This window comes from Castor canadensis, chromosome 17 (assembly GCF_047511655.1).
Source record: "Castor canadensis chromosome 17, mCasCan1.hap1v2, whole genome shotgun sequence".
Taxonomy (NCBI): Eukaryota; Metazoa; Chordata; class Mammalia; order Rodentia; family Castoridae; genus Castor; species Castor canadensis.
In genome coordinates, this window is record NC_133402.1 from 61,647,310 (window position 1) to 61,664,464 (window position 17,155).

Consider the following 17,155-nt stretch of genomic DNA (forward strand, 5'->3'; position numbering starts at 1 on the left):
AGGCAGATACTTTATCACTTGAGCCACTCCACCATCCCAAAAGCTAGGTAATTCTGAAAAGCAGGTGAAGCAAAGTCATTTTAATCATCAAAAGTACCTGATTTAATCCAAAACTACATGGGAGACTGAAGATTGGAAGGATTGGCGTTCCAGAACAGCACAGACGACAACAAGAAAAGCAAGTCCACAAGACCTCATCTCAATGGGGAAAAAAAACAAAACTGGGGGTGGTGGCGTGTGACTGTCATCCCAGCCATGGTAGGAAGCATAAAATAGGATTGTGGTCTAGGCTGGCCTAGGCAAAAAGCAAGACCCTATCTCCAAAATAACCAGAGCAAAAAGGGCTAGAGGCATGGCCCAAGTGGAAGAGCACCTGCCTCGCAAGTGTGAAGCCGAGTTCAAACCCCAGTGCCACCAAAGAAAAGAGTACTTGATTTCAGTGCCCATGTATGTGTATTTGTCATACAAGGCTGGAGCATGTGGAGTGTGGCAGGTGACAAAAGCACAAAAGATTCCAAATACCTGGTTCACTGAAATGTCCCAGTGGCATTTATGTAAAGTATGTTTATCGTGTATCTATAAAACCCTTGAAAGCACTTCCCATACTTGTGTATGTTAATTTGGGTTAATACACTCATATGTACTTACATTGAACTTTCTTGGGGGAGGACAGTCTGGGGTTTGAACTCAGTGCTTCCTGCTTGCTAGGCAAATGCTTTACCACTTGAACCATACCTCCAGTTCATTTTTGCTTGAGGTATTTTTTGAATAGGGTCTTCAGATTTTTCTGTTGGGCCAGCCTGGACTACAATCCTATGTATACCTCCTGCATTGCTGGGATGCACCACGACACCCGGCTTACTGGTTCAGATACAACCTTGCAAACTTTTTCCCCCAGGCTGGTCTTGAACCAGATTGATCTTCTCGATCTCTGCCTCACGAGTACTAAGATTACAGACCTAAGCCAACACGCCCGGTCCCTATATTGAATTTTCTATTTCATTTTTATGAAGGTTTATGTTTTGTTTCTATATTTATGTATACAAGCACAGTGACTGTCCTACTTTCTTGGGAGATAGTCCTAATGGATACCTATTTCCCTGGTAGAGTTCTTATTTGTACTTCCTCACGTGTCCTGTTTTGGATGTGGAATTACATGTCTACCCTGTTTCCGTATCTGGGCTTACAAAATATAAGGAAAACACAGGTTCACGTATATTTATATATTCAACATGCATCGGTGCATACTTGTGGGTGTACACGTGTGTGTTTATGTATTTAAAGGATATTTTTAAAAGCTATTCTAGCTAAAATACAAACTCAAGAAAACAGTACATAAGTCAGATGACTACAGTGATCTAATTGCAAGTTAGTTTATTTTTTAAAATATTGGCTCACCAAAATTTTTAAATCTCAAACATTCTCGTTCTCAATAATACTCCTGAGAAAAGCCAACTTACTGCAAAAAGCTTCTGTTTTAGAAAACATTTTAGAAAGGTTCATGTAAATTAAATGTTATCTTTCTAACTCAGATTTCTTTTTCTGAAATCTGTTACGGGTTTTCCATCGGCAGAAGCTCCTAGGACCTCTGCTTTAAGTTACTCTCTATGAAGACATGTGGTGGCGGAAGTTGCTTTAAAGTAACTTGAAATTCAGTGTCAGAGAAATTCAGGTTTTTTTGTGAGAGTGACTGTCCTCCTCCCCCGTGAGCACTTGGTTAAGTTTCAGTTTTCGTTTGGGGACATCTTACAGTATGTCTACTAAGGTCTGCAGGTCCAGAGTTATTTCATTTCTTGTCCTTAATCTGTTGCACATCGGGACCCACTGAGGGGCCACACAGACCACACCGTGAGAGAAACCACTTGGTGATAAACGCACGGGCAGGCGGTGTGTGTGTGTACTGGGCACAGCTGCTCAGTGCCACTCCTTGTCAGGCGGGTGACAACCCCAGGAAGGACCAGTCTTCCTGTTTCTTCAAGAAGAGACACATTGGTTTTCAAATCTTAGTGTTTTTCAACATTTGTTCACCAAGTTTTTCAAGCACATGGTTTCAGAAACCATGGGTGAAACAAAACCTTTGGGGAGCAGATGTGCCCTGCTTCCCACCGTGGATCCTAGCTGGTCTGCAGAGGTCAAACCCTTTCTTCTACTTCAGACACAGAATAGGGCTTTCAGCCACAGCACCTTCCGATCGCACAGTGAGCTGAAAAGCTGTGCTCTGAGGACATTCACGGCCACGTGTAATGGTTTAGCAGAGGGCACTGGTAAGAAGGGAGAGGGAGGTATTAAAGCCACCAAATTACGTCTGGGAACAGTTTCACATTTGTCCCTCCTGTGTTTGCAGGTTTGCGTTCTTCATTTTAAACTGTTGCATTGCCTCCGAGATGGCAGACTTGCTGAGGGCATGAAACTCTGACTGCTTCTTTTTGCCTGACACTCCCTTTCTCCCTCTGTCCACGTGGATCTGACCTCTTCAGGGCATTGGGGAGCTACCTCTTCCTGAGCTCCTCTGAGCACCATGACCTTTGCCTTTAGCACTAGATCATTGTTCCTAGGGCGTCTTTATTTCTCATCGCTCCATGAACATCTTACTTCCCTTGCTACTCTACAAACTTTCTTTCTTTTTTGGCAGTACTGGGACTTGAACTTGGAGCTTCGCACTCGTTAGGCAGGTGCTCTACCACTTGAGCTATGCCTCCGGCCATTTTTGCTCTGGTTAGTTTGGACACAAGGTCTTGCTTTTTACCTAGGCCAGCCTGAACTACATTCCTCCTATTTTATGTTCCCTATAATCTCAGCTACGAGGGAGGCAGAAGTAGGAGGATCACAGTCTGAGGCCAGCCTGGGCAAAAGCACAAGACACTATTTGAAAGCAAAAAGACAAGTGGTAGAGCACTTGCCTAGCAAGCATGAGGCCCCAAGTTCAATCCCCAATACCACCAAAAAAACCTGTTTTTAAACCAACTGTGCAAAAGTAAATATAACACACATGAATTACCTAAAGTTATGAGGATGTTTTAATGACAAATACAATGGTACTTCTTATATACGTTACTCTGTCTGTAACAATGACAAAGATACTGTGTTGACGTGGCCTTTTGCTAACTATTGTAATGGAACACTCTGGGAGAACAGTAGCAGGTCCCACAAATGTGGGTGTATTATATGTATGTATTATAGACCACACCAGGACACCCAACGGTACTTACTGTGCATAGGCCCTCTGTACCTGCAGGTATACATTCAACTAGCCAGGGCTGAAAATATTTAGAAAAAATTGTATTTGTACTGAACATATATTTTTGGGAGGTCACTATTCATTAACCAATACAATATAATAATTTATATAGCACTTACATTGTATTAGGCTATAATAAAGCTAGAGATGTCTTAAAGTGTTCAGGAACGTGTTCATGAGTTATAAACAAATACACCAATTTTTAAGTAAAGGACTTGAACATCTGTGGCTTTTGGTACGCACCCGGGGTCCTGGAACCAGTAACCCCAGGATATGGAGGTATGACTGTGTTCCCCAGTGGGAAGTACAAAGCACTGTGAAGAGTTTAGGAAGAAGTGGTAGTTTTGAATAAAAATAAATAAATAAATGACTAAACATAGACCTAAGCCAAGATAGAAGTGATCTTTTTGAATCATATAGCATGTGTTTTGTCAGATCTGAGACTCTTTGTCAGGCTGGACAAAGAATCGAAATAAAGTATGGACTTCAGAGCAGCCAAGCCAGATGAGAAGATACAAGTCAGTGGAGAAAGTAGATTCCACAGGGTCCCAGAGCAGAGAGACCACAAGGAAAGCAAGAAAACCGTCAGCAGAGATTGTCACTGGCCTGTGACCCAGTGAAGGACAGGCTCATGAGTCTGTTCAGGAACATGGAGAAATCCATAAGCTTTCCTTTTCATTGAATTCCATTCCTGTTTATAGAAATAACAAAAAAGCAAGTCTGTTGGGGCCTTGAGGCCAGCCAAGGTAAAAGTTAGTGAGACCTTGTTTAAAAAAAAACAAAAAACAAAAAACAAGCTGGGTGTGGTGGTGCACGCCTGTCATCCCAGCTCCCTAGGCGGCAAAGGTAGAAGAGTCTTTCTCCAGCCAAAGCAGGAGACCCCATCCAAAATCCAAAACCAACGCAAAGGACTGGGGCGTGGCTCACGTGCACAGCACCTGCCTGGCGGGCACAAGGCCCAGAGTTCAAATCCTAGTGAGGTCAAATAAGGAGGGAAGGAAAGGAGAAGGGAGGAAAGGAAAGAGGACTGACACACACACTTCTAGAAAAGACTCATGAAAAAATTACAATTAACGACAGGGCAAACAAAAATAGAAGAGCTAATTTTAAATAAAATGGCTAAAAATGGCTACAATGATTAGCAATAAAAGTTAGTTCTAAGCTTTCTTGTCTGGAGAACTAAAACCGAAACATGGTGAATGGATTGTTCTCAGCTGAATTGAAGAATTTGTTAGTAATAGGTGCTTGGTTTCCTGTGTCTGAATGATACAAGAATTTCTCAAACGGATGCTTATATAAAAGATGCTAAATCACATACTGGGCCCAGCTTATAATAGCAGCTTTACAAAAAGGTAAAGAGAAGTCCTTTGTGTGGCCATCTGGTCTTTCCCTGAATAAGTGCCACAAGCTAAATGCTGTGCCCCAGTGCTAGGGAGTTGTACCATGGGCAGTTAGAGAAGTGTACCAAGCTGTGTGGCTTTCTGGAGACAGCTCACACATAGCACAGAGAAATGGAGGGAATAGCTAGTTTAATCTGTAGACCGGGGGGGGGGAGGTGTTTGTCAGTTTTATTTTTTAACTGCAGGATGCTATATGAGTAGGTAATGAATATAGTGAGTTGCTGTTTGCTTTTTTTTAAGAGAAAGGTTCTAGAACAGAACTGGATGCATCATGCTTAGGAAAATATTAATTTCATTTCTATCTCAGGTCACTATGGACTTCTCACAGTGGGTAGATAAGAGGCCACTGCCTTGGTCATCTTGATGGGAGTATCAGTTAGGAGGTTCTGGTCATCCCGGGCTCCCAGTATAGGACTTATGTAGAGAATAATAAGATACTTGCCCCCACTGGTGTATGTGCGTGTGAGAGAGAGTGTGGTGATCAGTCTCGGTTGTCAGTTTGATTAGATTAGATGTGTGTCTGTTAAGGTATTTCCAGAGAGAATTGACTAAGAGAGCAAGACCTGCCCTGGATGTGGGCAGCACCTTCCCATAGGTCAAGGGGGGAAAAGAGAAAGCCCCAAATGTAGGAATCATCACTCTCTCTGCTTCCTGGCTGCCATGATGTGAGCTGCTGTGCTCTGCCCCGCCCTCCCCACCATGATGACTAAAACCAGAGACAAAAATAAGTTCTTCCTCCCTTAAGTTGTTTTGCTCCGGTATCTGTCACAGCAGTGAGAAAATCTGAATAACACAGAATAACACAGGTAAGGAAGAGCAAAGATGGGACCGTCAGACAAGAACGAAAGCCACCATGCCTTTATGCTGTCTAACTTAGGAACCTGTGATGGCATTCATTATTGTAGACTTAGAAACATACTTTCCTGGTTTTATTTCTGTGTCTTGTCTGTCTGTCTGTCTGTCTCTCTCTCTCTCTCTCTCTCTTTTTGAAAACCATAGTCTGCTTTGGCTATACTGAAGGGGAATTCAGACCAGGAATGGGGCAGTCCCCACCAGGGCCTCTGGTGCAGAGAGAAGGGGTGTCCCTGGAGGTGAGGCTCAGTGATTCAGATGGCCACCCCCCATAGAGAGGCCTGTCAGAGCACAAGTTAGCATGGCTGCTCCCCTGCTGCCTCTGTGAGCAGGCAGCACCTTCACATATAGGTACCAATTACCTCTAGGAAAATCTTTCAGATCATTTTCCTGCTTCCTGTACTATGTTTGGATTAGATCATCAGGGTTATCTCTGAAAACAGGAGGGGCTGGGGTGTGGCTCGAGGGTAGAGCGTTTGCCTAGTGTATGCAAGGCTCTGGGTTCAATCCCCAGCACTGCGAAAGAAAAATAAAAGAAAGGCTGAACGGAAACAGGAGGCTTGTGGAAGACCATGAACCCGCCCAATTCCAGCGGTCCCAGGCAGCAGCCTTGAGCCTAGAGGAGCCCCTGCACATTTGGAATGGCAAAAACTCCCCCTCCCCAAATTTGGACATGGAGGTACAGCACAGCTTTGGAGGAGGCAGAGAAAAGTTCTTGGAGGGCGCGAGCAATGCCATGAGGACAGTCTGGAGCAAAAAATGATTTAGTTCCTACTGTTGACCCCAAGTCTTGGGAAGAGTGATAGAGTGAAATAAAAACCTGAATTCTCACAAACACACACACACACACCCACCCTCCCCCCAAGAAAAGGTCTCAGAATTGCAACTAGTCGAGAAAGGAGGAAGCCACTGTGCCAGGGACTCTGACCATTTCTCTGCTCTTGTTTCAGATGACAGTCATGTCCCTTTCCAGGGACCTCAAGGACAACCTTCACAGTGACACAGTGCTCTCCATCTTGAATGAGCAACGCATCCGGGGCATTTTATGTGACGTCACCATCATCGTGGAGGATACCAAGTTCAAAGCCCACAGCAATGTCCTGGCCGCTTCAAGCCTTTATTTCAAAAACATCTTCTGGAGCCACACCATCTGTATCTCCAGCCACGTCCTCGAGCTGGATGACCTCAAAGCCGAGGTGTTTACGGAGATACTCAATTACATCTACAGCTCCACCGTGGTCGTCAGGAGACAGGAGACAGTCACGGACCTCGTAGCTGCTGGGAAGAAGCTGGGAATATCATTCTTGGAAGACCTCACCGACCGCAGCTTTGCAAATTCCCCAGGCCCCTATGTATTCTGCATCACCGAGAAGGGCGTGGTTAAAGAAGAAAAAAACGAGAAAAGGCACGAAGAGCCAGCCATCGCTAACGGGCCCAGGATCACAAATGCATTTTCCATCATTGAAACAGAAAATAGTAATAACATGTTTTCTCCACTGGACCTGCGGGCAAACTTTAAAAAAATGTCTGACTCCATGAGAACGGGCAGCCTCTGTCTAGAGAGGACAGAGGTCTGTCACGAGGCGGAGCCCGTGCGCACGCTGGCCGAGCACTCCTATGCGGTGTCCTCCATCACTGAGCCTTACAGAAGCCAGCCAGCACGTGAACAGGACAGCGACAGCAGCGCCCCTGGCAAAACGGGGAAAGAAAGTGGTGAGGCTCCAGGAGCCACCAAACCGAAGACATGCCGAAAGCCAAAGACACTCTCCCTACCCCAGGACTCTGACTCCACTGCAGAAAAGACAGCAGCCCCTCCAGTACCTGACCCAGAGGTCAATCAAGAAAGTAGTCCCCAGCCAGCTGCAGTGCCCTCTCATTCAAAATCTCCCATCCACGAAGACGTCCACCTGCCCAGAGAAGATGAAAATCTGCCCTCTGATGAGTCAGGGCCACCAGCCACCGAGGTGCCACCTCTCATTTACAACTGTAGCTGCTGTTCCAAATCCTTCGAAAGCAGCACTCTGCTCAGTGCCCATATGCAACTTCACAAGCCTACCCAGGAGCCTCTGGTGTGCCAGTACTGCAACAAACAGTTCACCACGGTGAACAGGTTGGACCGGCATGAGCAGATCTGTATGCGATCAAGCCATGTGCCCGTCCCAGGGGCAAACCCACGCTTTTTAGAAAACTATCCCACTATTGGGCAGAGCGGAGACGCCTTCCCAGATGCAGAGGCTTTACTCCCTGAAAATCGGGTTGGTGAATTTCCCAGTACCGGAAGTACCTTGCCAGACACAGACCACATGGTTAAATTTGTGAACGGGCAAATGCTCTACAGCTGCGTCGTGTGCAAACGTAGTTACGTGACTTTGTCCAGCCTCCGGAGACACGCGAACGTTCACTCCTGGAGGAGAACGTACCCTTGCCATTACTGCAACAAAGTGTTTGCTTTGGCAGAGTACAGGACAAGACATGAAATCTGGCACACTGGGGAGAGGCGGTATCAGTGCATTTTCTGTCTGGAAACTTTCATGACCTACTACATACTAAAGAACCATCAGAAGTCTTTCCACGCCATAGACCACAGGCTTTCCATCAGTAAAAAAACAGCAAACGGAGGCTTGAAGCCCACCGTCTATCCGTATAAACTGTACAGGCTGCTGCCTATGAAATGCAAGCGAGCCCCTTACAAGAGCTACCGGAATTCTTCTTCTTATGAGAATGCTCAAGAAAACAGTCAAGCCAGTGAGTCTACACCTGGCGCCTACGTTGGCCGGAACTCACACAGCTCTGAACTACCTACACTGAATTTTCAGGACAGTGTGAACACCTTGACCCACAGTGCAGCCACCCCGCTGGCAACATCACGTCAGGACGCACCCACTTCTGCCAATGACCAAAATGCACAGGGCACCAAATGGGGAGAGGAGTCACTGAAAGCTGGTCTTGCCAGTAAGTTTTGCTCCACCGAAGTGCCCATGTCTTCCACTGAAAATGCTGTCAGCCCTGCAGTCCAGGCCGGGGATGTGCCCGTGTCATCTCTGAGTAATGGCAGTGAGAAGGCAGCCTCTGTCATCAGCTATGGGGGCTCAGCACCGTCTGTCATCGTGCACAGCAGCCAGTTTTCATCTGTGATCGTGCACAGCAATGCTGTGACTGCAATGACCAGCAGTAACCACAGAGCCTCTTCAGACCCGGCTGTCAGTCAGTCCCTGAAAGACGACAGCAAGCCTGAGACAGATAAGGTGGGCAGGTTTGCAAGCAGACCCAAAAGCATTAAGGAGAAAAAGAAACCGATTGCATGTAACAGGGGAGAAGTGGCAGAGGAGTCAAAACACATTGCAGATGCTGGAGGGGCAGTGAGCAAAACCACAAGTACTGCTGAAGAAACCAGTAAGATTGAAACCTACATTGCAAAACCTGCTCTGCCCGGGACCTCCACAAATAGCAACGTTGCACCCCTCTGCCAAATAACGGTGAAAATTGGGAATGAAGCCATTGTCAAAAGGCACATCCTTGGATCCAAATTGTTTTACAAAAGAGGGAGAAGACCCAAGTATCAGATGAAGGATGAGCCACACACCCAGGAGAGTGACCCAGAAGCTCCTGCAGACAGCCCCCTGGAACTTTGCCAATCCGAGTGCGTGGAGATGAGCGAAGTCTTTGATGATGCAAGTGACCAGGACTCCACAGACAAGCCATGGCGCCCTTACTACAACTACAAGCCCAAAAAGAAATCCAGACAGTTGAGAAAAATGAGGAAAGTCAACTGGAGGAAAGAGCCCGGGGACAGGAGCCCAAGTCACAAGTATAAGGACCCCGCAGAGCTGGACTGTGCCGTGGGGAGGCCACCCCCAGAGAAGGCCTTGGAGGAAGAGGAAAATGAAGAGATGCCCAAGCTGCAGTGTGAACTCTGTGATGGAGACAAGGCGGTGGGTGCTGGACACCCAGGCAAGCCCCACCAGCACCTCACTTCCAAGCCTTACGTCTGCGAGCTCTGCACCAAGCAATTCCAGAGCCCGTCCACGCTCAAAATGCACATGAGGTGTCACACAGGAGAGAAGCCGTACCAGTGCAAGACCTGCGGACGCTGCTTCTCTGTGCAAGGAAACCTTCAGAAACACGAACGCATCCACCTGGGCGTGAAGGAGTTCGTCTGTCAGTATTGCAACAAGGCCTTCACGCTGAACGAGACCCTGAAGATCCACGAGAGAATCCACACTGGGGAGAAGCGTTACCACTGTCAGTTCTGCCTGCAGGGGTTTTTGTATCTTTCCACCAAAAGGAATCACGAGCGGAGGCACATTCGGGAGCATGACGGGAAAGGCTTTGCTTGCTTCCAGTGTCCCAAGATCTGCAAAACAGCTGCTGCCCTCGGGATGCACCAAAAGAAACACTTATTCAAAACCTCAAGTAAGCCTGAGAAAACAGGTGACGCATGCCACGAAAACTCAGATTCCTTGGAAAATACACATGACGTTGATTCAGATGACAGTGACCAAAAGGACAGTGGACAAACCATGGCTGACAGTGTCCTTTGAGCAATCCCAGTTAGAAAAATCTTCCAGTAGATAAGTTTGTGGGATTTTTTAAGTTGTTTTTAAGTTTAGTTTTCTTTTGTTCACATAACAGTCATGAAGGAGTGAAATGTTTTTATTTTTGTTGGTTTTTTTTTTTTTTTTTTAAGTCTCATTTGTGAAAACTCCAGAAAAAAAAGGATACTGAGATCTACTTTGGGTGTTAACACTGACTTCATGCAAAGGGCACAGAAACAAAGTAGCTGAATCTTCCCACATCTAAGGACCTGGGGAAAGTTAATGAAGTTCTTAGCTGTGGTATTTCTCCCCGTGAAAACAGGAGTGGAATCTTAACCTAATTTTAGACTTTCTAGTTGATGCAAATAGGAACTGGCTGCTGCACTGTCTTTAGTCACTGGTGAAAATAAAGCTCAGATATCAGGATAGTATTTTCAAAATAACATTAACCGGTAAATGCATTCTGACAGTATTTATTCCCATCCAGCTTCTGCACTACTCAAATTTGTTTAAATTAATGGATCCAAATGAAATACTTAACGATGTAGCTGAAAACGTATGTAATGAGTAACCTACAGTAGGACTTTCACACATTAGCTAGAACTACTTTTCTACATCATAGCCTTTGTAAGATACAGATACACATCACTGGAACTTTGAACGGTCCACACCCCCCGTAGAGAATTCTAACGAGCTATAGATCTGCACAAGATGAGGACCGGCATGAAACTTAGTAGGATGCACACTGAATCTGATTTAAGAGCATGCGTGTGCTTCAGGCTGGGATGCCGGACGCATGGCCGAGCTGTTACTAGAGCTGGCCTGCTCAAGTCACAGAACCATAGGTCCTGCCTTATCTACGGAGGAGGCCTCCCCAGGACTTACCTTTGATAACTGGGCCTTAGAATACTTTGCAGCGGCCCCACCGCAGAGAACGAAGAGGGTCCAGTTCGCCTGAAACTCTCTGCAGTCTTCCACTCATTGAAAGGCCACGGATGTGGGGGTGCTGTTCCAAACAGACTCAAGGGCTCCAATAAGCTGATGTGTCTCCTTCCCCTGAAGGAGTGTCCAGGAGGTTGGGCCCAAGACACAGCTGTGGTGGTGAATTCCCAGGCACTTGAAAGTGACAGAGAGCCTAATCCCTGCAATTGCTAGCCAACTTGGAGATCGTGCAGCTCACAAGGACATAGTAGGATTAAATAAAAGGACGGGAGAAACCCCACACCCTTAATGCCTGGCACGGGAAGAGGAACGAGGACCTTACTTGCCTCACACGGTAGCTTTGTTTCTGAGGGGTGGGGAAGTGAGATGTGGGGTGGCAAGGTTTTGTCCCTAGTTTATAGGATTCAAATACATCCACAAAGCCCGACGCTTTATCTTCTATGTTCAGACATCTAGCTCCCTTGTTAAAAATGTGCTTAAGTTTCCTAATGTTCTTTTACACTGACCCACACCATCAGCACTGCCCTACAGAATATTATTTCATGTGGACTGAGGTCCTGAGAAGCTGTAGCTCATGATTTTTGACTCTTCAAACTGCCAGAATAAGAGGGAGAGAGAGGCCATCCCTATCCTCTGATCACCAGTGTGAGCAGAATTCGGAACTCAGTTCAAGGGCAGCCAGCACATCAGATTTATCAGATGGAAACCCAAGGTCGTCCAAGGTTGGAAGGTTATCCTCATGAAGAAGTAGCTCAAAGGACTCCGGTTTCTCTCAACCAGTGTTGTGATGTCTCCATGAAGAAGGCTTAGTATGAATTTGAGTGGGCAGGGAAACATTTAAACACCCAGAAAAGGACATGATTCAAGTTGACCTTTTTCTACTGTAGTACTTTGCCATTAAGGAATCCCAATATTGTACCTGCATTTATCTTTTGTTCATCTACTTTCACTTACATTCAGTATTATACAGTAGAGAAGAATGGGAAGATGCAAACGAATTCAGATTTATTTTATATGTTGTATATATGTATACCTGGACCATCTGTTTGGGTTTGTTAAGGAGATAGTCACCAAGGGCTTATGAAAATCACTTTTGAATTGATAATTAGAATATTGAATAAGCAATCCTGTGATCCACTAATTTGTTTTATCTCAGTTAGGATAATAAATCAATTATGTATTTTAGTTATTTCAATTTGAGTTAATTACAAATATAAATTATATGTAATGATGTCTCCCAGCCCTTATATGTGGATATTTTTTAAGTGAACTTGTATGCTGATAATTCTAGACCAAAGTACACATGGCAGAATATTTATACATGGAAAAAAGTAATTTTGCAAATATTTTCTATAACTGTATTATTCATTTAAAATGTTGATAGCTTGTGTTAGTTTCAGGGAGGGGTGTATATTTTGATAAAAAAATACTTGACTTTGTAATTCTGTATACTCTATACAATTTATAGCAGAGCCGTTTTAAGACAACCTGGACACATTTTTTTGTTGATCGTGAAAGTTCTCTGAGTGATGTTTAAGTACGCATTGACTACATACATAATGACCAAGCCGAGTTTAAGTAAGTGTAAACAGTGGACATACTGTATGCTGTACAAGAGATGCTGTCATTTGCTGGTTTAGCATCTGTATTTTGGTTAGAAGATATTATTAAATGCAGATGTTAAGAGTTGGAAAAGTCTAATTTTATTTTTAGAGATAATGAACATAAATTTGTTTTTGCTTGATTAAAATAGCTTATTCCTACATCAAGTCTCTTTTCAAATGTCCTCACGTTCTGTACAGCTGTTACATCTGTGTGAGTTACAGCTTTGTTACACTTATTATTCATTCAGTATATTTCTGTTCCTCATTCACATCTCATGCACTACTGACATGCTTAGGACTCAAATGGATTATGGTATTAAAAACGGTGTAAGACACATGGACCGCTTCTGATAATTGAGTGCTTCGGCTAGGCCCGATACTGGAATGATGATCAGAGGGAAATGCTCTCTTCAAAGAATTGTGTTCTGTTCACCCACGGGAAACTGATTACATTGAAGGAGTACCAGGCATTTGGCCATTTTTTACAGAGGCTATTCACTCTCAGCCCCTACCCCTGAGTGGACTTCATCATCTTTTTTTACTGACTTTGAGAAGGTCATATAGCCAGAGAGAGCCAGGATACAACCCAGGTCTGCCTCACTCCAAAGCCCTTGTGTTTGTTCCTTCTCAGCACCTCGGAGAAAAGTGTTCAGTGCGAGCCGAGCTGCGGGTGAGGGAGGAGGCCCATTGAGGGGAAGGCAGGGTTGTGACGCCATGGCACAGGCTTGAGGGAAGTTTCAGGCTCAGCTTCACCTGACTCAGGCCTCTGTCTCTCATGTCTAGAGCAATGGCCCTAGGAAACCAGTTCTGAACAGTGTTCACCTTGTGTGCTTGTTGACTCTGGAGTGAAATTACAATTCAATGCCATTATCAGCTAGTAATTTTACACGTGAAAAAATCTGTTCCATCGTCACAGGCTATGTTCACAACCCCAGCTCAGATGTCTTGCTGTAGTTAGTCACAACGGGGTGTGGGCTGCAGGGAGGCTGTGACATGGGAGCAGCCAACACAGGGGAAGTCATTCAAATGACCAGGCTTACCAGTGGCTGGCCAGAGGATTTTGTATTTGAAGGGCAGCCAAACCAGATTTACCCAAAATTAGATAACACTTATCTGCTAAAAATTAACTTCATTATCCATCATTACAACAGACTAAATATTGACAGAACTTATAACAATTAATTGCAAATTAAATCCTGCAAGCCAGGCAAGGTGGCTCCTGTCTATAATCCCAGCTACTTGAAACATGGAGATCGGGAGGATCAAGGTTTGAGGCCAGCCCATGCAAAAAATTCATAAGACCCCATTTCAACCAACATCTGGGTGTGGTGATGCACACCTGTCATCCCAGCTATATGGGAAGCATAAATAGTAGGATCACGGTCTAGGCGAGACCCTATCTGAAAAATAACTAAAGCAAAAAGGGCTGGAAGTGTGGCTGAAGGGTAGAGCGGCTGCCTAGAAAGAGCAAGGCTCTGAGTTCCAATCCCAGTACACCAAAAAAGAAAAAGTCATGGCAGTGCTGTTTTTAAAATTAGTGTTTAAATTACTCATCACCTATTGGTTCCTCTCTGTCTCCTATCAGTTTCTCTTTGCAGAGGCAACAGTTCTTCCCCTTCAATTCTGTCCATATCTGAGAACTTTTTACCCTCTCTCCAAATCCTGGCCATGTATTAATCCCCTTCTGGGGAGAGAAGCTCCCTGGGATCCCTGCCTAGTTTGCCCTCTGACCCCAATTCTTCAAGCAAAATGATCATTGAGCAAATGTGTTGGTGTGCAAATTTTTCAAACTTAAGACAACTGATGGGAAAACAAATGGGGATATTTATTTCATTAATAAGATTGGAGACTTCCGTTCTATTTAGAATGTTTTTTGAGAAATCAAAATTACCATTTTTCAATAAAGTTAAAATTTATTCATTCTGAATAATTGTCGGGTTAAGTATTTTATTCCTGTCATAAGAAACAAGTTGGCAGAGATCTTAACGATAGAGCAATGCTAGCATGTTGAATTTTCATTCATATATTCAACTTAAGTGTCAGAATTTTACCAAGGTAGGGCTACAGAGATGTAAGAAGCAGCCTGTGCATTCAAGTTACGTAAGTCTGGTGAAAGAGACTGATGGGGCAATAATTATGAAACAGAGTCCTGGGCTCCCAGCAGACCAGAACAGAGAGGAGTGGTACTGAACTGGGGCTTCACAGATGGGTCAGGTTCAAGTTGAAGGAATTAGAATGAAGGAGCCACAGGTGGATGGAGAGTTTCTCTTTAAAAGCCTGGCTTTGGTTGGTAAGCGTGGAAAAGCAGGAGGAGGACACATGGCCAAGTCCTGTGGGCCTTCCCAGAGACTGAACTGCTGTGCTGACAGTACAAGGGCAGTGGGAGAGGCGGTGACAAGTTAGGTAGTAGGTGGTGAGGTCAGACAGAGGTTCCACAAGGCCTGAGCAAGATGGGTCACCTTCGGAGGGCTTGAGCAGAGAATGAAAGGATCTGATGTGTTGGAGAGGGCTGCACTTTGTGTAGTGAACAGACCAGGGCAGAGCTCTGAGGACATCTAATGGGAAAACATGTCACCTTGTCTGGAAGTTCACGGAAAGCCAGTCCTGAAGAAGTAACCGTTGAGCTGAGATCTGCAAGATGAACACCAGTGGAAAGAAAGAGAAGGGAATGGTATCCATCATGTCTGCCTCTGAAGAGGACACCAGTGATGGCCAGAAAGCAAAAGAAAGGACTTAAGATCAGACTGGAGGACAGGGCCAGAGCAGGCATAAGGATTTGGATATTACACAGAGCGTCAGAAAGCCACTGGGGTGGGGGTGGGGGTGGGGGGGGTGGATAGCTCAGTGGTGGAGCACTTGCCTAGAATGTGTAAGGCCTTGAGCTTAACCCCCAGTATTAGAAAAAGAGAAAAAAAACTAATGAATGGTTTCAAGCTGGCTGGGACAAGAAGGGGTATTTGAATCAGTTTCGTATTACAAAATTGTCCCTGTGGTTGAAATGTCAAGAACAGCTTGGGGGAGACCAGTGGCCAGAGAGCACAGTTAGAAAGCTGTCACCAAGATCCAGGCTGGGGTGATAGTGCTTTGGATCCTATGGTTGCAGTGAAGATGGGGAGAAAGAGGAGTTGGGTGATAAAGGAGATAAAATCAGTGGGACTTGATATTGAATGGTACATGAGACCCAGAAAGTGAGGACAGGAAGGATCCAGGGTCATCTTGGGTTCTAGAATTGTTGTAACTAGGGAAATGCAAGCTTCTTGTATGAGAAAGAAGCCAGAATCCCAGAGAACACCTATACTTGAAAGATAAGTTGAATCAAAGTCTGCCCACGAGACCAAGGCAGAGAAGCAGGAAGAAATGGAGGGGTCAGAATAAGGTGTCTCAGTAAGACTAAAGGGCCGGCAGTGTAGCCCAGTGGCAGTGCTGGACTAGCCATGCAAGACCCTGAGTGGATCCCCAGCATTGCAGAAAGTCAAGACAAAACAAAACAGAAAATCTGTGGCCTCCAAAGCTCTTTGCCACCGTTTTCCCATTCGTCCCTCCCAACTGTCCTGTCATGGTGACTTATCTTCACTTGGAAGCCATGGACACAGGCCTAGAGGAGATAAAGGAATTGCCCAGGCTCAGTAACCCTGAGTTTTTTACTCTGCAGGAATCTCTTTTCACCTCCACAGACTGACTGTACATTAACTAGATCGTTTTTAAGACACAGAACTGGGGCCGTGACACCTGCTGTCCTTTCCTCAAAATGAGGGCTTGTTCACTAGAGACTCTTAATACTTGCAGAGTCCTGGGTCGTTCTTTTTTTTTTTTTAATCCAACATTTTCTGTGTGGCAATTAGCATTGCCAGGCAATGTTGTAAATATCTGATTATATTAACTCACTTAATCCTCATAGCAACCTGCAAGAGAGACCCTATCATTGCCATCAAAACCTCAGGGTTTTGCTCTGCAGTGTCATAAAACTTAGTGGCTTGAAAAAAAAAACATTTATTATTATTTCACATGGTTCTGTGGTTTCACTGGGATCACAGATGGGCCTCTCTGGTAGGGCTGGAGTCGTCTACAAGCTTGGCCCGGCTAATGTCAAAAGCAGCCAGAGCCCAGTCCAAATTCAGTGAGGCTGGGGGTGGACTGTACTTCTCAATGTGGGGTGACAGGCACATACACGGTTGGAAGGAACGAATGAATGGTGCTCTCTTCAGAGATAAACTGCAAGGGATAATCAAAGGAGGAAACCAGGGCACAGAGAAGTGAAGTAACTTGCCCAGTGTTGCACAGCCAGTGTGTGGAGAGCCTGAGTTAATCCCAGGCAGCTGAGTTCCAGGGCCTGGAGCCAGGTCCTCCTAGCAAAGCCTGGTGTGTAAGAGCCCAGCGTTATTCATGGTGGAGCCAAAGAACCCTGGAGTTAACCTATCAGGGATTCAGCAGCAGGCAAGATACTCTAAACACCGGAATGGAGAGCTCTAGCACAGGGCTCTCTTTCCTTTTGGGGGTGAAGATAGGCCTGTGTGGCCCAATGGAGACTTCATGCTATTGCTTTTCCTCTCATCAGGAGGGAATGGAAATACACGCGTGGTTTTT

At 45.2% G+C, this 17,155-nt stretch overlaps 1 protein-coding gene across 24 annotated transcripts in view; it reads left to right on the forward strand.

The window, feature by feature from the left end:
* The window catches only part of Zbtb38 (zinc finger and BTB domain containing 38), a 151,178-nt gene that overhangs the window by 116,234 nt on the left and 17,789 nt on the right, over window positions 1-17,155 (forward strand). For 18 of the 24 annotated variants that reach the window (XM_074059049.1, XM_074059050.1, XM_074059043.1 and 15 more), the window contains one exon: window positions 6,441-12,732. The exons of the other annotated variants lie outside the window; for them this stretch is intronic. In XM_074059049.1, the coding sequence (XP_073915150.1) occupies window positions 6,441-10,031 (3,591 nt within the window). In that variant the 3' untranslated portion in view covers window positions 10,032-12,732. Of the gene's footprint in view, window positions 1-6,440; window positions 12,733-17,155 lie in introns of those variants that run through there. 24 annotated transcript variants of the gene reach the window in all.